Below are 20,171 nucleotides of genomic sequence, written 5' to 3' on the forward strand. Positions count from 1 at the left end.
TCTAATTGTGCATCCTCTGCTGCCAGTATTTTGTCTACAGGACTTAAAAAATGTCCATCTAGTGAGCTATTATGCTTTTGAAAAATAGGAAGTTCACTTTCTAAGGGAATAATTGCTGAAGAGTCACCTTCTGGAATTCCTGATGATTTGTATAAAAAAATAATGGGCCCTCATCTGGGAACTTTGTCTCATTGGACCATAATTACCCAGCATGGTTTACAATTAAACTGGCTAACCTGGAGCTCTTTTGAAATCCCCAAGCTAGTCTATCTGCACAGTCAACTGGAAAAAGACTATAAACTAAGCAACATGAATGGGAAGTACATTATAATCAGCATTTTTGAAGCCTCCAAACATGTATCAGCAGTCCCTAACCTTTTTGGCACCGGGGACCAGTTTTGTGGAAGATAATTTTTCCACAGACCGGGGGTGGGGGGATGGTTTTGGGATGAGTCAAGTGCATTACATTCAAGCTTACCTCCTGCTGTGCAGCCCAGCTCCTAACTGGCCATGGACTGGTATCAGTCCATGGCTCAGGGGGTTGGGGGCCCCTGATATAAGTGATTCAAAGATTGCTTCCCGCCCTTGCTGGTGTGGCTCAGTGGATTGAGCCCTAGCCTGCAAACTGAAGATCATTGGTTCAATTCCCAGTCAGGGCATATGCCTCAGTTGTGGGCCACGCCCCCAGATGGCAGTGTGGGAAAGGCAACCAATCTGTTTCTCTCACACATTGATGTTTCTCTCTTTTCCCCTTCCTTCCCTTCTCTCTAAGACTAAATAGAAATTTTTTAAAGCTTTTTTTTAATTTATTCACTTTGAGAGACAGAGAGAGAGAGAGAGAGAGAGGGAGGGAGAGAAACATCGATGTGCAGTTGCTGGGGGTTATGGCCTGCAACCCAAGCATGTACCCTGGCTGGGAATCGAACCTTTGGTTCACTGCCCGCGCTCAATCCACTGAGCTACGCCAGCCAGGGCTAAATAGAATTTTTTTTAAAATGCTTCCCTCTAAGACACAAATTCTAAATTAACCAAAGCAAATTGAGTTGTCTCAGAGGCTTCCTAAACTTGAGGAAACTTCTAAATGTTCCCCTGACATCTTATTATCTGCACCTTTGGCTCCTTTGCTGCTTTCCTGTCCTCCCCCCTTTACCCTTCACTGGGTGAATTTCATCTTTCTATTTTTTTCTTTTTTTTAATCCTCACCCAAGGACATTTTTCATTACTTTTAGAGAGTTGGAAGGGGGAGAGGGGAGAGATAGAGAAACATCAATGTGAAAGAGAAACATCAATTGGTTGCCTTCTCATATGCACCCCAAAAGATTGAACTCACGACCTTTTGGTCTACAGGATGACACTCCAACCAACTGAGCCACAATGGCCAAGGCATGAACTCTCTTTTCATAACAATGAATCCAAGTCTCTATTAAATCACCCCACTTTTACTGTTCCATTTAAAGGTAAACCATCGGATGGGTCTGGTCCAGAATGACAACCCTATTTTTTTATGTCCCCATGGACTAAAACTGAACTCCATGCCATACTAAAGAATTCCCTAATCCCAAAGAGGATCCCACTGTGTTTGCTAGAGAATTTCTGTTCACTATCCAAACATAAGCCAGGATTCTCTGACCTCTATTAGCTGATCCATGGGCTCAGAGAGAAAAACATCCTAATTACCAATTGCCCTTTTTCCTTTTCATCCATGAAAGAGAAGGAAATGCCTTAGGTGTCTTGACCCAATGACATGGAAACCAACATGGACTCACTGGATACCACAGCCAACAATCAGACCTGAGGGCCAAAAGTCTCCTACTCTGTATGAGACATATTGTGGCCACTGCCAATTTACTTTAATAGGTAGAAAGGAATATAATAATAGGCTCTCCAATAACTCTTATATGCCTCATGGGAACTATCTGCTAGAAGACTAACCCCCCTACAAAATTCTTTTATTGTCTTCATCTAATATGACTATTACTCACTGTAATACCCTGAACCCTGCTACTCTCCTCCCTCTGAGGAAATCCCTCGTGATTGCCTGACTTTAACAGACTGAACAGTAACTCCCTGAACTGATTTACAGGAAACACCTCTTAAAAATGCTGAATTAGTTTGGTTTACTGATGGTTCTTACATAAAGGATGAAATAGGCCCTGGCCAGGTAGCTCATTTGGTTAGCATCATCCTGATCCTCAAAGGTTGCAAGTTCAATCCCAGTCAGAAGACATACAAGAAACAACCAATGCATGAGTAAATGAGTGGGACAAACCAATGTTTCTCTCTTTTTCCCTTCCTCTCTATCTAAAATAAACTATTTTTTTCATTTCACTAATTAATTAATGCACTTTATTAATCAGACAGCCATCAGCTCACTCAGCCCACAGAAATAATTGCTGCCTAGAGCTTTCTGGATGCCAGGGCCCTGCTCTCTGGGCCCTCTTCAGGAATCTGGGTCTACAGGGCCTCAGTTGAGTCCCTTCTGCTGGAAGTACGAGTGACATGGTTGTGATGGCAGCCACAAACACTATGAACTTGTTGAAGTCTACCATGGTATCTCCATCAGCATCCAGGTCCCTGGGCAGTTTGTCCAAGGCCTCCTTGTCCCTTCCACTCTGCAGGAAGCCCAACAACTTCTTCTCCAGGAGCACCTTCATCTCCCACTTGTTCAGGCTCTGCACGGTGCCACCTGTGCCCATATATGGGGTGAAGACCTCGATGATCAAGGCCATAGCCATCTCCAGTCGCAACATAGTGCTGGCTGTGGGTTCACATCCCTTGGGGTGGCTGGTGTGACTGAGGAAATGACCTAAACTTTTTTTAAAAGGATGAAATAGGCCACTATCAAGCAGGCTATGCAATCATCTTTCTAAATAAAACCACTAAAGACAGTCCTCAGGCAACTTCTGCTCTATGCTTGTAATCCAGCCAAAGATAGCTAACATTTATTCTGACAGCAGGTATGTCTTTGGTGTTGCCCGTGACTCTGGTATGCTCTGGAAACAGAGAGGATTCCTGAGATCTTCCAGACAAAAGATAAACACCAGTTCTTATGTTTTAGAACTCATAGAGGCTATCCAATTACTTAAATCTTTAGCAATTACAAAAATCCCTGGACATTCAATGGCAAACAATGAGGAAAGTAGAAGTAATCATTTGGCTGCTGCTGCTAAGTTAAAAGCATTAAAGCAATCTCAGCCCCCAATAGAAGCACCTACACCACCAGCTAAAGTAACTGAAGATTTAAAAGAAAACATTATGGAACCATAGCATTTAGCTCGTTGACAAAATAGAAAGAAATGGTTACAACAAGGCTGTAAATTTGACCCCAAAAGAAACTTATCACTACATCAAAAATGCTTGACCACTCCTCCCGGACTGCATACAACATCACATATTACAATATGCACATGACTTAACTCATTCCAACACTTACAAGATGGCTCTATGGGGGAAAAAAAAAAAAAAACAATGCTACTGGAAGCCATTTCCAAAGAGAACTTCATTGGTATACCATTAATGCCGTATCTAGTCTAAGCACTACCCTAGAAAGCTCTTTCATACCTGTATGGGGCATTTTCCCTTGCCTTTCGGACCCTTTGAGGTCTGCCCCCTTCTCAAGGTTATAAATGTGTTAGAATGATTTGTATGTTTTCTCACTGGGTGAAAGTACTCCCAGTCAGCAGAGCCACAGCCTCAGCAATAAATAAAAAACTCCTAGAGAAGAACTTTCCCCAGAAAGAGAAGAGTTCTTCTCTTTCCCCTAGAAGAGAAGAACAACTTGGGGAATCCCCACAGACCTCCACTTCACAGGACAAATTACACAATCCATTTATAAGATCTGGTTGACTTAACATTTCCATTGTGTTTATCACCCCCAGTCCTCTGGTCTTGTAGAAGGGACTAACTGGGTAATCAAAACTCAAAACTCAATTGGCAAAACTTGTAGTGTCTTTTAACCTGCCTTGACCTAAGGCTCTCCCCTTGGTATTACTCAACCTGAAATTACTCTACTTCCTTTGCTAAAAACAGACTGTCTCCTTTTGAAATTATTACTGACAGACCCATGAGATTAAATCAAGGAATGTATGAACCTGCACTGCTGGAAGGAGATCTGATTTACTGTAAAGAAACAGTAGCCCATTGTCTAGAGATATTACAATTAATAAATCCAACTGAGAAACCCTCTACAGAGAACTACTGATCCAAGGAATATGTGACTTAGCTCTGCTTCCAACAAGCCTCCTTATTGCTAAAATATGGCCATAAGCTCTCTTACTGCACACTCAGACTTATTTCCCTCCTACATGGGGCATGACATACCAGACATGAGCCTTCCAGTGATGAGGGATCACTGCTACTTTTTCAAAGATGGACCAATGATATTTCCAATAGTCATCAATGACTATTGATGCTTTCTACAGAAATACCTTGATCAAAAGGGGGAAACGTGAAAGAAAACCTACAAAATGGAGTTATATTAATACAGGGAGATCTGGCCAGATCACTGGGGAGAGGAGAGAGGTCCTGAGGCAGCATGGGAGAGACTGCACTCCCCAGAGTGAGGGAGGGGTTGCAGGAAATGCCGGGTAGTGTGGCATTGTGCAATGTGTGACAACAGATTCCCTGCCCTGGGCAGAGATGCAGCAGGAAGAAGCCTTGCATAGAGTCTGTGTGAGGATGGAGAGGGTGGCTGACGGAGGAAAAAGTCCTCTTATTACCTTCCATAACATGGTAGCAGGGGAGGTGCTGGCCTGCCAATGCAGCCTGGGAAAAGGATGGGATGTGCTGAGGAGCATAGAATATGTGACCCTTCCAGAACCACAGGATTTTGGGCCAGGAGATTTCAACAAAGGGTAAGGAGAAACATGTAGTTCTTTCCCTTCACTCACCCTGTTGGGGGACAGGAGCATTCATGGACCGGCAGGCACTGTAAGCCATGTGGCCAGGTGGCAGGCCCCTAACACATGCAGTGAGAAGCGGTGGCAGGTGCAGGTGACTAGTGACGTGTGACCCTGCTTAGCGTGGTGAAGGGATGCATCAGCGAGCTGACAGCTGGAGGGATAGCGTGCAGGTGCTAAGCTGGTGGGCAGTGAGCAGAAGAAAGGGCAGAATGCACACAGACTCCAAACTGAGGCCCAACGGTCATAGGGAAAGAAATGGAGCACCTTCAAGGCCAACTCAGCGGATGCCTGCAGTTTACCAAAGGAATGTATTTTTAAATAGGAAAAGAAACTCTGGGTACAGCCTTGGACTGGTCTGGCAGAGGGTGGAAGGGTTTTTCTCTGAGTGTTCTAAAGAGGAGAGACTCTGAGGCAGAAGCCTGCCATTCTTCCAAAACTGTGTAGCTTTTGAATAAATGACTTCTTTCCCTTTTTACCAAACTTCTGTCTCCAGAGTTTGCCTATGGGCATTGGGAAGTAGAACCCCATTTCTGTTTGGTAACAATATTTCAAGAGAACAATCTAAAACAGAGCCTGGAGGCATCTGGGAAGCTGAGCTAACTCACCTTCCTCATGTGAAAAATGAATTTAAACTGGGCTAAACCAAATGACTCTGTAATGATGCAGTTCCTGGAACTGGCTCTGCATCGCTGAACTCTCTATTAAAAAATAAATTTTCACTTGGCAACAGATTTAAGCAATTAATTATGTATAGCATAGTGTAAGTGTGCTTGCCAGCACCAATCACAGCTTTCAGAATAATTGATGTAACCCCTTTGAAAGCCACACCTTTTCTGTTTTTATAAACTTGTCACTTTTATTTTTAAGATTTTACTTATTTATTTTTAGAGAGAAGGGAAGGGAAGGAGAATGAGAGGGAGAAAAACATCAGTTGGTTCCCTCTTACATGCCCCCAACTGGGGACCTGGCTTACAACCCAGGCCTGTGACCTGACCAGGAATTGAACCAATGACCTTTGTGGACAATGCCCAATCAACTGAGCCACGATGGCCAGGGCTCTTCTTGCTTTCTTTCTCTCTCAGAATACAGTTGGGTTTCTCCCCAAATCTGTAACTCCTGGATTTGCAGATCACATCTTCATTTCATTCCATTCCCTTCTCTTCCTCCCCACCTCCATCTCTGTCTCTATCTCTTTGCTATGTTCTTTTTCTTTTCCTGTTTTCCCTCTTGTTCCTTCTCATTTTCTCTCCCTTCTATCCATCTACCTAGGGTTTCCAGCTGTAGCCAGTAGCAATCACAGACTTAAGTTTATCCCCTGAGGGACCTTTCAGCTAACCTCAAGAACAGCAATGCAAATAAACTGAAAAGGCAGCCAAAACTCAAATTCAGGGACTAAGTGGGAAGACATACTTTGTTACAACACCTAATAAACCAAAAAGAAAATCCATTCTTTCACCAACAAACTGAACTGCTCTATAAATTGCCCTAAAACCCAGAGTTGTAATGCCAAAACAATAATGTAACTATTTAAACAGGTAATTTAGTTTTAAATTTAACCTGAATAAGTCTGAACACAAATCATTTTTCTAAACAAAGTCAGTACAGGGGAAGATTCTGACCTAGTGGAACATGTTCACTCAAAGGGAACAAAGATGTTCCTTCTCTTCAAAGCAATACGATTTACATCAAAAATATTTTTCACTATTTTCAAAAGCAAAAACAATAGTTTAAAAAGGCAAAAGTTCCCACAACTCTATTTGATGAATGATAACCTCTGGGACTTAAACTATGTGATTTATTTGAGAACTAAAAAGAATAATTTGGAACACTGTTTTATAGTTTTCAGTTACATGTGTATAAATAGTCTTTCTTTTGTTTTTACTAGCATCTATAGCAGATTCAAGAGAAGGAAAACAAAAACTAGGGTACGGAAATATACATTCAACTTTCCTTAACCCCTACAGAGAAAAAAACCAAACAAACATTTAAGATATTTTCTTCAAATTATCCTCAAAACAAGTGGTAAAAACTAGAAGACAGTAAACATTAGGTTATATTTGGGCAGATCTCCTTCCTCCAGTTGTAAATACTTTTTCTTTTGAAAGAATTATTTAGAGTGGAAGGCACAAGGTTTGACCACAAAAATTCTTTCTATACTATACATTTGTAGACTTCTACACATGTACTGAAACACATAACTATTTACTAACAAGGAAAAAAAGCCTGCCAGTTTGTTAATGGTAATTGGCCCTCACAGAACCCAAATAAGAAAAAGCATGCTTATCATATACCCAAATATGCTTTTCAGTTCCTCCTCTGGGTAATTCTCTTCCGTCCACCTGAATAAACAAGAGGCAGATTTGCAGATCTGTAAATTTTCCTGAAAGCTCATATGCAGAATATAAAAATAATACAAACATGCACATTTAATAAACTGTGAACATTTACTATGAAAAAGGAAGAAAGACTCCAGAATGAAGAAATTTAATTTCCTTGGACTTCCAGTTAAGATGGCAGCGTGGGCAGACATGGCTTGCCTTTTCGCACAGCCACACCAAAATTACAACTAAAATACAGAACAACCATCACTCAGGACCGTCAGAAATGGAGTTGAATGGAAGTCTGGCAACTACGGAATTAAAGACACCACATCCATTCCAACTGGTAGAAGGGGCACAGATGCAGAATGGGCTGGTTCCACACCCATGTGTGGTGGACAAAAATTCAGAAGGGATAGTGAGGAGTCTCAGTCCCACACCAGGCTTCCCAGCCCAGGGTTCCCATGCCAGGCAGATAAGTCCACATATCTTTTGACAGCAAAACCCAGCAGGGACTGAGTCAGTGGAAGAAACTTCAGGAGCCCCCAGCAGTTCCTTTTAAAGAACCCACACACGGACTCACCTACTCAGACTTACTCCCTCTAAGCTCTAGCACTAGTGGCATACTGGGAGAAACTGAAGTGTCTGGCATTACGGCAAGCAGAGGCCATTGTCCCTTTTCTAAACCCTTTCCCTACAGAGCCACAGAGCCAGCAATCTGGTGCCATGTCTGAGACTCCATCACCCTGGCTAACACTGTTTGACCCGTCTTGGAAGATCCCCAGATACTCCATCCCACCCAATTTACAGGCCCACCCAAGATGTTTTTTCATATGAAAGGCTGGTCTTGGCTCATACTGCACAACTTCCAAAATCCTCTCAAACAAGCAACAGCTGGCCTCAGTGAACCCCAGGCCTGGCACTAGCAACAGTCAACCTAGATTCACAGCTTCGCTTTGCCTGGGAATCTCCAGACCCAGCACAAATAACAGCCATCTCAGATTGGTTTAAAGCTCAGGCAGGATGGCCCTGGGCAAAACACAGGTAGGGGCTAACCGTGGCCTGTACCGCCTGGAAAATCCCAGAGCCAGCACACCCAGTGGATGGCTATGGACCACACTGGAGCACCACCATTCTGCCCCCGCAGAGCTGAACTTCCATAGAGGGCAGAGGTTGGTACTTAGTGGTCACAGCCAATCCTTGCAGCTGACTGGTCTGTGTAGATCCCTCCCAATGATCTGCCAACAGTAGCTAAGGCTCAACTACAAAAGGAGGGTATACTCAGCCCATAGCAAGGGAGCAACTCAAGGGTATCCAGCTTGAGTGATAGGGGACGCAGTGCCACTGGACCCTACAGGACACCCACTACATTAAGGCATAAATCTTGGTAGTATAATCAGCCTCCGGGACAACTTCAAGAGGCCCAACATTCACATCATAGGGGTGCCAGAGGGAGAAGAGGAAGAGCAAAAAATTGGAAACCTATTGGAAGAAATAATGAAAGAAAACTTCCTTAATTTCGTGAAGGAAATAGACATGCAAATCCAGGAAGCACAGAATCTCCCAAACAAGATAGATGCAAAGAGGCCCACTCCAAGACACATCATAATTAAAATACCAAAGGTTAAAGACAAAGTCAGAATCTCAAATGCAGCAAAAGAAAAGAAGTTAGTTACCTACAGGAGACTTCCCATAAGACTGTTGGCTGATTTCTCAAAAGAAACTTTGCAGGCTAAAAGGGATTTCCAAGAAATATTCAAGGTCATGAATAGCAGGGACCTACAGCCAAGACTGCTCTACCCACCAAAGCTATCATTTAGAATGGAAGGGCAGATACTGTGCTTCCCAGACAAGAAAAAACTAGAGGAGTTCATCATCTCCAAACCAATATTATATGAAATGTTAAAAGGACTTAAGAAAAAGAATATCAAAACGATGAACAATAAAATGGCAATAAACACATATCTATCAACAATGAAATCTAAAAAACAAACTAAGCTAACAAGAACAGAGACAGAATCATGGATATGGAGACCATGTTGATGGTTGCTAGGTCGGAGAAGTGTGTGGGGGAATGGGTGAAGAGGTGAGGGGATTAAGAAGTACAAATAGGTAGTTACAGAATAGCTATGGGGATGTAAAGTACAGTGTAGGAAATGGAGTAGCCAAAGAACTTATACGCATGACCCATGGATCTGAACAAAGGAGGGAGGACTGCCTGAGGGAGTAGAGAGTACTGGGTGGAGGGGGGCAAAGGAGGAAAATCAGGACAACTGTAATAGCATAATCAATTCTATACATATTTATAAATAAATAAATAAAAGATGAGGCTACTTATTTTGGAAAATTTGATATATATATATCAATTGTTTTTATATATATATATAATGAGCCTGCTTCTTTTGGAAAACTTTACCTGAACTTCTATACTCACATAACAGTTTGTTCTTTAATCAATTAGAATTTAAGTACTCCCCCAAACTGAATACTTCATTGTCCACTTTTAGACTCAGAATTTAGCAATGTTCCTGACATATAATAATTTAAAAATACTTATTGAAAAAATTTTTGGAAAAAAAAAAAAAAAGAAATTCATTTCCTCTTAAATGGTGAGGAGATTGCATTATATAAGTATCAATTATTCTGAAAAGAAGAAAATTTAAGGCTAATCTAATACATTCACTTCTCAGTTTTGGTTAAAAAAATAGGTCATCTTGATAGATTTTGCAAATGCAGCTGAAGTTCTTCCATTTTCTGATTCTTTTTCATGATCCTCCCAAAATAAGCACTGGGGTTCCTACTTTATTTTTTGCTGAGTGTACACATTAATTTGGGCTTCAGAGGGTTTTACACATGACAGAGGCTCAAAAATATTTGCCGCCATGTGTCAGAATACTAGTAAATGATGAAACCACCATGATCTAAACTAATTATTTGTCAATAATTATTCATTCCTTTAGAGAACTTATCTATTTTTAATACCTCCATGAAAATAACTACCTAAGAATAAAAGTTCTATTTATTTACTGGCTCTATAATTTGGCCAACTCATTTTGACTTCCATTTCTTCAACTGTAAAATGAGAGTAACAATGTCCTCAAGAACTGTTGTAAGGTTTAAATGTGATAATAGCCTTTGCCAGGTGGCTCAGTTGGTTGGAGTGGGTTCGATTCCCAGTCAGGGCACATACCTGGGTTGCAAGTTCAGTCCCCAGTGGGGGCATGTATGGGAAGCAACCAATAGCTGTTCCTTTCTCACATCAGTGTTTTTTATTCTCTCTCTCCCCCTCCTTCTCTCTAAAATCAATATACATCTCTCAGGTGAGAAATTTCTTTAAAAAAGTAAATGTGATGATAGAAGAAATGTGATGATAGAAAACATCCTAGATACTATAAAGGGAACGATCCACACTTCTAATGCCTTGTGTGTCTAAGGTACTGATGGATATGCCACTTAACCATTCTTGCAACTTAAGCTCAACAAACCTAAAATCAAACATATCATTTGACTCGCTAAATCTTTTCTTCCTGTAGACTGTCCAAAGTTTTAAATCTGGATGAGTGAAGTCAATTGTACTTCCTTATCTCATCCTCACCCTCCACCCAATCAATCACCAATGTCTACCAATCTTTCTCTAATGCAGCAAATTTCAACCTTCATCTCACAACACATAAATTACTAAAATTCTGTGGCACGTGAAAAAATATATTTGTTGCCAATCTGACAAAAAATAGGTATAATTTTTGAATCATTCAGACCACATGGCTATTGTTGTTTTGGCTGTTGTCATTTTTTTGACAATCTCAGGGAAAAGAAGTCAGAGCCCCTAACTAGTCAGGTATTGCATGTTTTAAAAACTCTTGCGGCACACCAGTTGAAAATCAATGCTGTTTCCTTTTTTTCCAGCCTACCGACACCTTCCCTTTATTACCTTGTATCTAGGTCAATGCAGCTGATCAACAACTGCACCCACTTATAAGTCCTCTTATTTCCCAAGCAGCAGATTCAGCCCCAAACTTTCAACTTTAGAAACAAATTTCCAATTGCCTGTCAAATCTATCTCAACAATATATGACAATCTAAACTTTAGATTTAGATTGCTGCCCAGGATGGATATGAATGCAGTCCAACACAAAATCGTAAATTTACTTAAAACATTATAAGATTTTCTTGTGATTATGTGTCACAATGTATTTAATATGTGGCCTAAAACAACTCTTCTTCTTCCAGTGTGGCCCAGAGATGCCAAAAGGTTGGACACCCCTGAAAAGTGTCTTTACATTAACATCTGTAATAGGCACCTTCTTGCATGTCTTCCAATGATCTCAACCTGCTGGTATTCACACCCTTGTGTGGGCTGCACCTCATCACTTGCTTCTAATGAATAGTGAAAAGTCATGTGACTTCACTTCCATGCTTTGGTTACAAAAGACTTTATGACTTCAGTATTGCTAGCACTCTCTTACCTTCTTATTTCCTCTCTCTGAGGAATCAGGCTGCCAAGTAGTAAGTGAGCTGCTCTGTGGAGCAGCCCATGGGCCAGGAACCAAAGGAAGCCACTAGCAGTCAGTTCATGAGGAAATGTGGTCTTTGTTCAGAAGGCAAAAAATAACTGAATTTTGCCAAGAGCCATATGAGTAAGCCAGGAAGTGGCTCCTTCCCAGTTGGGCCTCAAGATGACTGTAGCCTTGTGAAAGACCCAAAGCCAGGGAATCTAGCTGAGCTGCACCAAGATTTCTGACCCACAGACGCTGAGATAAAAAATGTTGCTTTTTCAATACATTAAGTGTGGGAGTACTTCATAGCAAAGTAATAGATAACATACTATCTATATATTCCAGGCAGATTAAAAATAAATGTAAAACAAAGTAATTTCTTAAAAGATTTTATTAATTTATTTTTAGGCAGAGGGGAAGGGAGGGAAAAAGAGAGGGAGAGAAACATCAGCGTGTGGTTGACATCTGCACACCCCCTACTGGGGACCTGGCCTGCAACCCAGACATGTGCCCTAGACAGGGGTCAAACCAGCGACCCTTAGATTTGCAGGCCGGCACTCCACCACTGAGCCACACCAGCCAGGGCCCAGATAATTTTAAAACTACATGAAAATAAGTATTTATAAAAATAACTTTCTATAAGTAGAAGCAAAAGAAAAAGAAGAGTAAAAGTTCTGACTTGCAAAACTTTTTTATATGCCTGAAAATATGTAATAAATTAAAATATAAAGCCTAGGAAAATCTTTGCAGCTAGTTTGGAAAAAATTTAACCATACAAAATTAAAATATACCCTATATAATTATATATTTATTATATAAAGAATGTAAATTTTTCTGGACCTATAATAAAGAAATTAATAAGAGACAATGTTTCCAGGGAGGGAAACTGGGTGGGTGAGACAAGTATGTAAGGTAAACACTTCACTCTTTTCCCTATTCAGGACAAAAATATTCCAACAAAAACTGATATTTAAAGATAATAATAGTAAACTGGAAAAATAAACATCAAGTATAATTAACAAAAAATACTTACAGAAAATAACACCAGATATTTCACAAAAGAAAAAATACAATTAATCATAAAGTTAACTCAATGGATCAGAGATCTAAATGTGTTAAAATATAAAGCTCCTAAATTAAATTAAAACATTTCTATAAATCTTTGTGACCTTGGACTAGGCAATGGTTTCTGAGATGTGACACCAAGTATAAACAAAAGGGGGAAAAAAAAGAAAATTTAAAACTTTTGTACTACAAAGAATAATATCAAGAAAGTGAAAAGATACACCATAGAATGGGGGAAAATATTTGCAAATCATATACCTAATAAGGGAACTGTACCCAGAATGCATAAAGAACTCTTAAAACTCAATAATAAAAAAATAACTAAATTTAAAAATGGGAAAAGGATCTGAATAAACATTTCCCCAAAGAAATAAACAAATGACTAGAGCTCAACCTATTAGTCATCAATGAAATGCAAATGAAAACCACAATGAGATACACTTCAAAACCATGAGGATGGCTAAAATAAAAAGACAGACAATAACAAGTGTTGTTGAGAATTTGAAAAAATTAAATCCTCATACATTGCTGGTGAGAATGTAAAAAATCAGGATGGCAGTTGCTCAAAAAGTTAAGCATAGAGTTAAACACGGAGGATTTACTGTATACCCAACAATTCCCTCCTAGGTAATAGTAAGTCCTTACTTAATGTCATCCATACATTCTACAACTCTAGGCAAAAGGAAGTATGACCAAACCAATTCACCATAGGCTAAGTGATATAAACAAGTGTTAAGTTCCTACAGCATCTCATTAACAGTATAACAAAATGGCATTATTCAAAGACTTGCTATATACTTAAGAGATATGAAAACATATTCCCACACAAACATGAATGTTCATAGCATTATTCATAATAGCCATAAAATGGAAACATCCCAAATGTCCATCAATTGATGAATGGATGATAAGTAAAATGTGATATATTCATATAACAGAATATTATTCAGCCACGAAAAGGTACAAAGTATAATAGATGATACATTTATGAACTTTGAAAACATGCTAATTAAATTTCTAAGTCTGCAAAGTCAAACCAGAGAATCTTTACTAAATTTCAACTACTTCACGAGATAACCTGAAATCTCCATTTAAAAAATGGGATAGTAGCAAATTATAGGTAGGCAGCTGGATATATGGCTCTTGAGTTGCAAAAAGAGCTGACAACATGAAACAGAATAAGAAAAGAAACATGTAATATAGAAAAGAAGATAAGGTATCTGTCATACCAAACTTTAAGACAAGAGCCAAGCAAGAAACTGAGAAAGGAACAGTAGAGGAATAAAGAAATCAAGAAAGCAATATCAAAAACTTCAAGAAAAGAATTCTAACAGATATACTTGCAGAGAAAATCAACTGGTATTAAGAATCTAAAAACATTCCTTGTTTTTCATGCACTCCTTGGTGAGAACAAAGCCAACGTCATGGGTCTGAGCAATAAATGAGGTTCAAAGAATGGAAAGGCAGTGAGTACCAACTGCTTGTTAAGAGGAAAGAATTAGGTGGTTTTTATTATTGTTGTTTTTAAAAATCTAGAGACCTTGAGCCTCAGATGAAGAAGCCACGAAATGGGAGCAAAACAGGACAATGGAGAAAATTGCTTGTCCTAGAGGACAAAGGAATAAATTAGATTGAGTGCTAGGTTGAAGGATAGCCTTAGACAAACCTCAAGAACATAAAAATATATATCATTATGTAAATGCGGTAATGCCTTATATATTTGCATCCTTGGGGAAGAGTTCCACATAACTGAATTTTGCAGACACATAAGCATCTTTTTTTTAAGTTTAGCTATTTTCTTTGCAATTATTCAGCACTGTTTCATATATTTCTCTACCTTCTTAAACAGAGTGTGCTTTACTGGATGACTGAAGGTCACTGTGACTACGATTATTGTACTAGGAAGTAATATAGCTGACCCTGTGTTAGTTTTTCAAATCTTTGACTGTCCCAAATTGTCAGATGACATTTCCTCTGATACATTTCCCATGATAACCTTTCCGTTTGTGCTTCCAATAGATTTTAGTTTGAAAATTATATAACCGTTAAGTAATACCCTAAATAAGGGATAATAGGACTCTGAATGGAAGTACAGGAGTCAAGTGCAGGGCTTTATGACAGCTCTCCCTGGTACTTCTAAGAAACTTGTTTCACTTTTCCATTCAGTTGAGACCGGGTTTCAAAGAGTTGAGGATGCCAGAAAATTGATCTCTGACTACATGGAATATTACTTTATCTTGCTTTAAGCCATGTCAAAATATCCCTGCCAAGTAATTGGTAATTTTATATGGTTAGTCTTAAATCACATACAAAATTACATCATGCTGATTCCAAAAGGGGGCCTAGATACCGCACAGTAACCAAATATACTTTCATGTCATACAATCATTTACCAATAAAAGTTATAACCTACACTTTTGTTCTGTATGTTAATATAGTCATGCATAGTTCACATACATAGATATTACTCATGATAAAAGTATATCCTTCACAAAATCTTGGCTTTAATCTCTCTTAAGTTTCACACAAATTTCACAACTACAAGCAGCACAAGGGCTGAAAAGGACTAGAATCAGGCAAATTTAAGAATTCATCCCTTTAGTTCCAATACCATGGGCTATCCTAATTTCATTCATTAAGATTCTGGAAGAGTATATCCCTCTGTATTTTACAAAACAAAACTACTGTTGCTTCTCCAGGACTCTCCTCCAGTTCCTTATTTTTCATTCATATTAATGAAAATTAACAAATGTAGAACTTCTCATCAAGAGAGAGAGCTTCTAAGTGGCCTGATAACTCAAGGCACTCGTATATGTACCTTTGCATTTAAACTATCTGTGTACCCCTCCCCTTCTAAGTCACAAACACCGGGAGGGCAAGAATCTTTCTGATTCAATTATTTCATTCAAACATGCGACAAACACATTTTGAGCACCTAGTATTTGCTAGCTTCTGGAGACAGCTGAGTTAAGAAGCCCCCGCCCTTACAGTCAAGCAGACAAGGCAGTCTTCTAAACAAATTGCAACACACACACACTCGCACACAAAACAGAAGTGAGTACAGAATTAAATCAGAGGAAGGAGTAACTCCAGGAAGTTGCAGAGGAAGTTCAAAGATACATTTATATATTCTCCAATAGGCCTCAATAAATACCTGTTGAGCGGACGAATGAATGAATGAAATCTTGCTAATGAAAATTGTGATTCGAGGCCCAAATGAAATTAGTTGCTTCTGGAAGTCAGTGAGTAAACTTGACCATTCAACAGCTGCAGGATCGCAGACTCCAGCACACTCACCCTCACCTCTACCTCAGGAAATCACCTTGGAGAAAGGGCCATACCTGTACTGCCAGCCTTTTGCACTGCCTCCGCGGCTGCTGCCGCTGCTGCTGCTGCTACTGATTCCACCTCCACAACTGCTGTTGCTGCTGTTCTTGTTCGGGGTCAGGGCTGTGGCCAGGCTCTCCAGCTTTCCTTCCGTCTCTGCGACTTTCATGGTTGATACTGGTTCACCCCCCTGCATCTTAACTCCAAAGTCCATTTGCCCTTCTTGGGCGGAGAGAACAACTCTGCCGTTTTGTGGGTGATAATTTTTAAGATCTGATCTAAAGATGATCCCACGAGCTAAATCATACGGTGGTAACCATCAAATAGTCCAAAGAAGGAATGAAGCTTTCCCAATGAAGGAAAACTTTTAGAGGACAGGGATTGTGAGGAGAAGCAATCCTTTAAATATGTATCTTCTTTCCCGCAAAGCAAAGGAAGAAAAATCACCCTGCTAGAAGATTTGCTGGCATACTCGAAGAAGAAGCAGAAGCAACTCGGGGAGGTCGCGGACTCTTGCCAAAAGGGCTGGGCGAAAGACGGAGAACGATGGACGGGGATCAGCGGCCTGACCTCTGCGCTGACGGACTAACTTGCCACGATCCTTCTTCTCCAGCGGGTCTTCAGGAGATGGTCAGGTCCAGCTCGCTCGGTTGTTCCCGCCGCAGCCCCGGAGACAGAACTGGGGCCGCCCACGCGCAGCCCAGTAGGAGGGTCCGGGGAGGAGGCCTCCGGGGGCGGGACGCCTCTCCTCTGGACCAACGCCAGCCGCTCGGGGCGACTTCCTTCAACCCCCACGGTCCTGGGCCCTCGACTGGGTTCGTAGACTGGAGCAAGTTCCTCGCCCTTTCTCCAGCCCCCAAAGTGAACACCAATGCCCCGGCCGCCGCCCCACCCACAGCCCCACAGAGGGTCACCCCCGCCTTCCCTTCCGGAGTAGCGTGATCTCACTTCCTCAAGAGCAGAAGCTCCTGGCGCCATCTTGGAGCAGGGCAAGCAGCGCTGCTGGGGGCGGAGCGTCTGAGGGGTGGATGTGGGTGGTTGGTAGAGAAAACGCGAGAGGGAGGGAGAAGCGGAGGGAGGGAGAAGGAGGTGGGACAGCCGGTGACGGAGAAACGGAGTGGTTGGAGAGAGTGCCCTTGTGGGGTGACTTCAGGCCTACCTAACCAGGTTTTGTCTTTCCATTCGAGAGTTCATTGCAGGCTTTTTAGAAAGAAAGGTTAGAGAAATAATGTCATTTCTATCAGAAATTGCAAAAAAGAAACATTTTAGTAATTTTTCAACAAACACATGACACTGAAATAAGGCAAATAAGTGTTATAAATGAAAAAGAAACTGTTGTGAATATTAGAGTTCTCAGAATGAAAGCTAGGTATGCTTTCTGACCCCAGACAAATCTTTCACTCTCTTTAGATATTGGTTTTTGCTTATGTAAAATAATGGTGGTTGAGCCCTCTGGCTCAGTTGTTTGGGCAGCTTACTGCAAAGCAAAAGTTCGCCATTAGATTCCTGGTCAGTTCATATGCCTGGGTTGCGTTCTGTCCTGGAGTGCAGGAGAAGCAACTGAAGGCTGTTTCTCACATTGATGTTTTTCTCTCTACCTTCCCACTCTCTACAAATAAATAAAATTGTTTTTTACATTGTGTACCATTTTTTATTGATTGTGCTATTATATTGTCCCCATTAATCCTCCTTTTCACCCTTCTATACAGTGCCCTGACCCCTTCTTGCTATCCCCCCTCCTTTGCTCATGTCCATGGGTCATGCATATAAGTTCCTTGGCAATGCCATTTCCTATATTTGCTCTTAACATCCCCCTACCTATTCTGTAACTACCAATTTGCAATTCTTAATCCCTTCACCTTTTATCCTATTCCCCCAAACACCGCTCACAACTGGCCACCATCCCAATGTTCTCCGTATCTATGATTCTATTTCTGTTCTTCTTGTTTGCTTAGTTTGTTTTTGAGATTCAATTATTGATAGATACGCATTTGTTTCCATTTTATTGTTCTAGGTTTTTATCTTTTTTTCTTAAATAAGTCCCTTTAAGATTTCATATAATATTGGTTTGGAGATGATGCACTCCTTTAGTTTTTTCTTGTCTGGGAAGCTCTTTATCTGCCCTTCTGCTCTACATGATAGCTTTGGCAGGTAGAGCAATCTTGGCTGTAGGTCCCTGCTATTCATGACCTTGAATATTTCTTGTAAATCCCTTCTAGCCCACAGAGTTTCTTTTGAGAAGTCAACTCACTGTCTTACAGTAGCTCCCTTGTAGGTAACGAACTTCTTTTTTCTTAATGCTCTTTTTAATGTGTCTTGATGTGGAACTGTTTGTGTTCATCTTGTTTGGGACTCTGTGCTTGTCTATTGTATGTCTATTTCCTAAACCAAATTAGTGAAGTTTTCTTTCATTATTTTTTCAAGTAGGTTTCCAATTTTTTGCTCTTCCTCTTCTCCTTCTGTCACCCCTATGATGCAAATGTTGCAACATTTGAAGTTGTCCCAGTGGCTTCTTACACTATTCTCAATTTTTTGTATTCTTTTTTCTCCTTGCTCTACTGATTGAATGTCTTTTTCTTCCTTATGTTCTAAATCATTGATTTGACTCTTGGTTTCATCCACTCCTCAGTTGATTCCCTACAAATTGTTCTTTATTTCAATTACTGTCTCCAGTTCTGATTGGATCATTTTTATGCTGTTGAAGTGCCCCCTAAGTTCCTTGAGCATCCTAATAACCAGTATTTTGAGCTCTGCATCTGATAGATTGCTTATCTCCATTATGTTTAGTTCTTTTTCTGGAGTTCTTTTTGGTCCTTCATTTGGGCCATGTTTCTTTGTCTCCTCATTTTGGCAGCCTCCCTGAGTTTGTTTCTATGTATTAGGTAGAGCTGCTATGTCTCCCAGGTTTGGTAGCATGGCCTAATGTAGCAGGCATCCTGTAGGGTCCAGTGGCACAGCCTCCCTATCTCTCAAGCTGTGTACTCAAGGTGTGCCCTCTGAGTGGGCTATGTACTTTCTCCTCTTATAGATGAGTCTTGATTGCAGTCAGCAGGTCAATGGGATGGATTTACCCAGTCCAGACAACTGGTAATACTGGCTGTGACTACTGGTCAGCAACCACCTCCTTCTATTGCTTGTGGAAGTGGTCTGGGTGGTGTTCCATGTGGTGTATAACTGTCCACTGGGTGCACAGGCTCTGGAGTTTCCTGGGTGGTGCAGGCCAAGGTCAGCCTTCCCCTGTGTTCTGTCTGGGGCCCCTTGGTGTAAGCTATAAAGTAATCTGCAGATGGCTGCTGCTAGTGCCAGGCCTGTGGCCACTTAGTGAAAGGTACGGGGCCCAGGTTCAGCTGTTGCTTATTTGAGTGCATTTAGGAAGGTGTAAAGCCTGCACCTAGCCTAGCCCTTCATATGGAAAAGCCCATGTTACCAGCTTGCATGGCCCATAAGTTGGATGGGGTGAACCTTAGGTAGTCATCAGGTAGGGGGCTTACTGTGTGAGCCAGGTTGATGGAAATTCAGATATGGTACTGCCTCACTGTGGTTCTGTGTAAGGGAGGGCTCAGAAAAGGTACAATGGTCACTGTCTGCAGTTCTCTCTAGGAGGGAGCTGCCCCCAGTTCCTGTCCTTATGCCAGCCCCTTCGGTTACTCCTCATATGCCACTGGTGCCTTTCAAGGTGCTGCCCCAGTGCTGGACCCCAGGGGAAATGAGTCTGAATAAGTCCATGTGCATTACACAGCTCTTTAAGAGGAGAAGCTTGAGAATCCTGCAGTTTCTTTGGCTGATCCAATCCCCACTGGTTTTTACAGCCAGAAGTTATGGGGACTTATCTTCCTGGTACTGGAACCCTGGACTAGGTGTTCTGGTGTGGGACTGGGATCCTTCATTCCTGATATAGCCTTCCATTTTATATCCACCACACGTGGGTTTGAGACCAGCTGCTTCCATGTCTCCACATCTCTTCCCCTCCATCCCTCCTATCATCTAGATGAATGTGGTTTCTTTAATTCTTAGCTGTTGGACTTCAACCTAGCTCAATTATCTGGTAATGCTGAATAATATTT

General features: G+C 41.0%; 1 protein-coding gene and 1 pseudogene across 1 annotated transcript in view; both read right to left on the minus strand.

Moving 5' to 3' along the window:
* OSBPL11 (oxysterol binding protein like 11) overlaps positions 1–17,029 on the minus strand; it is a 98,480-nt gene extending 81,451 nt beyond the window's left edge. Inside the window, exon 1 of the mRNA XM_028504386.1 lies at positions 16,122–17,029. Coding sequence (XP_028360187.1) covers positions 16,122–16,321 — 200 coding nt within the window. The 5' untranslated portion in view covers positions 16,322–17,029. The remainder of the gene's footprint in view (positions 1–16,121) is intronic.
* Positions 2,355–2,823, minus strand: LOC114490432 (annotated as a pseudogene).
* Positions 17,030–20,171: the final 3,142 nt, after the last annotated feature.

Source organism: Phyllostomus discolor, chromosome 2 (assembly GCF_004126475.2).
Source record: "Phyllostomus discolor isolate MPI-MPIP mPhyDis1 chromosome 2, mPhyDis1.pri.v3, whole genome shotgun sequence".
NCBI classification, from domain to species: domain Eukaryota; kingdom Metazoa; phylum Chordata; class Mammalia; order Chiroptera; family Phyllostomidae; genus Phyllostomus; species Phyllostomus discolor.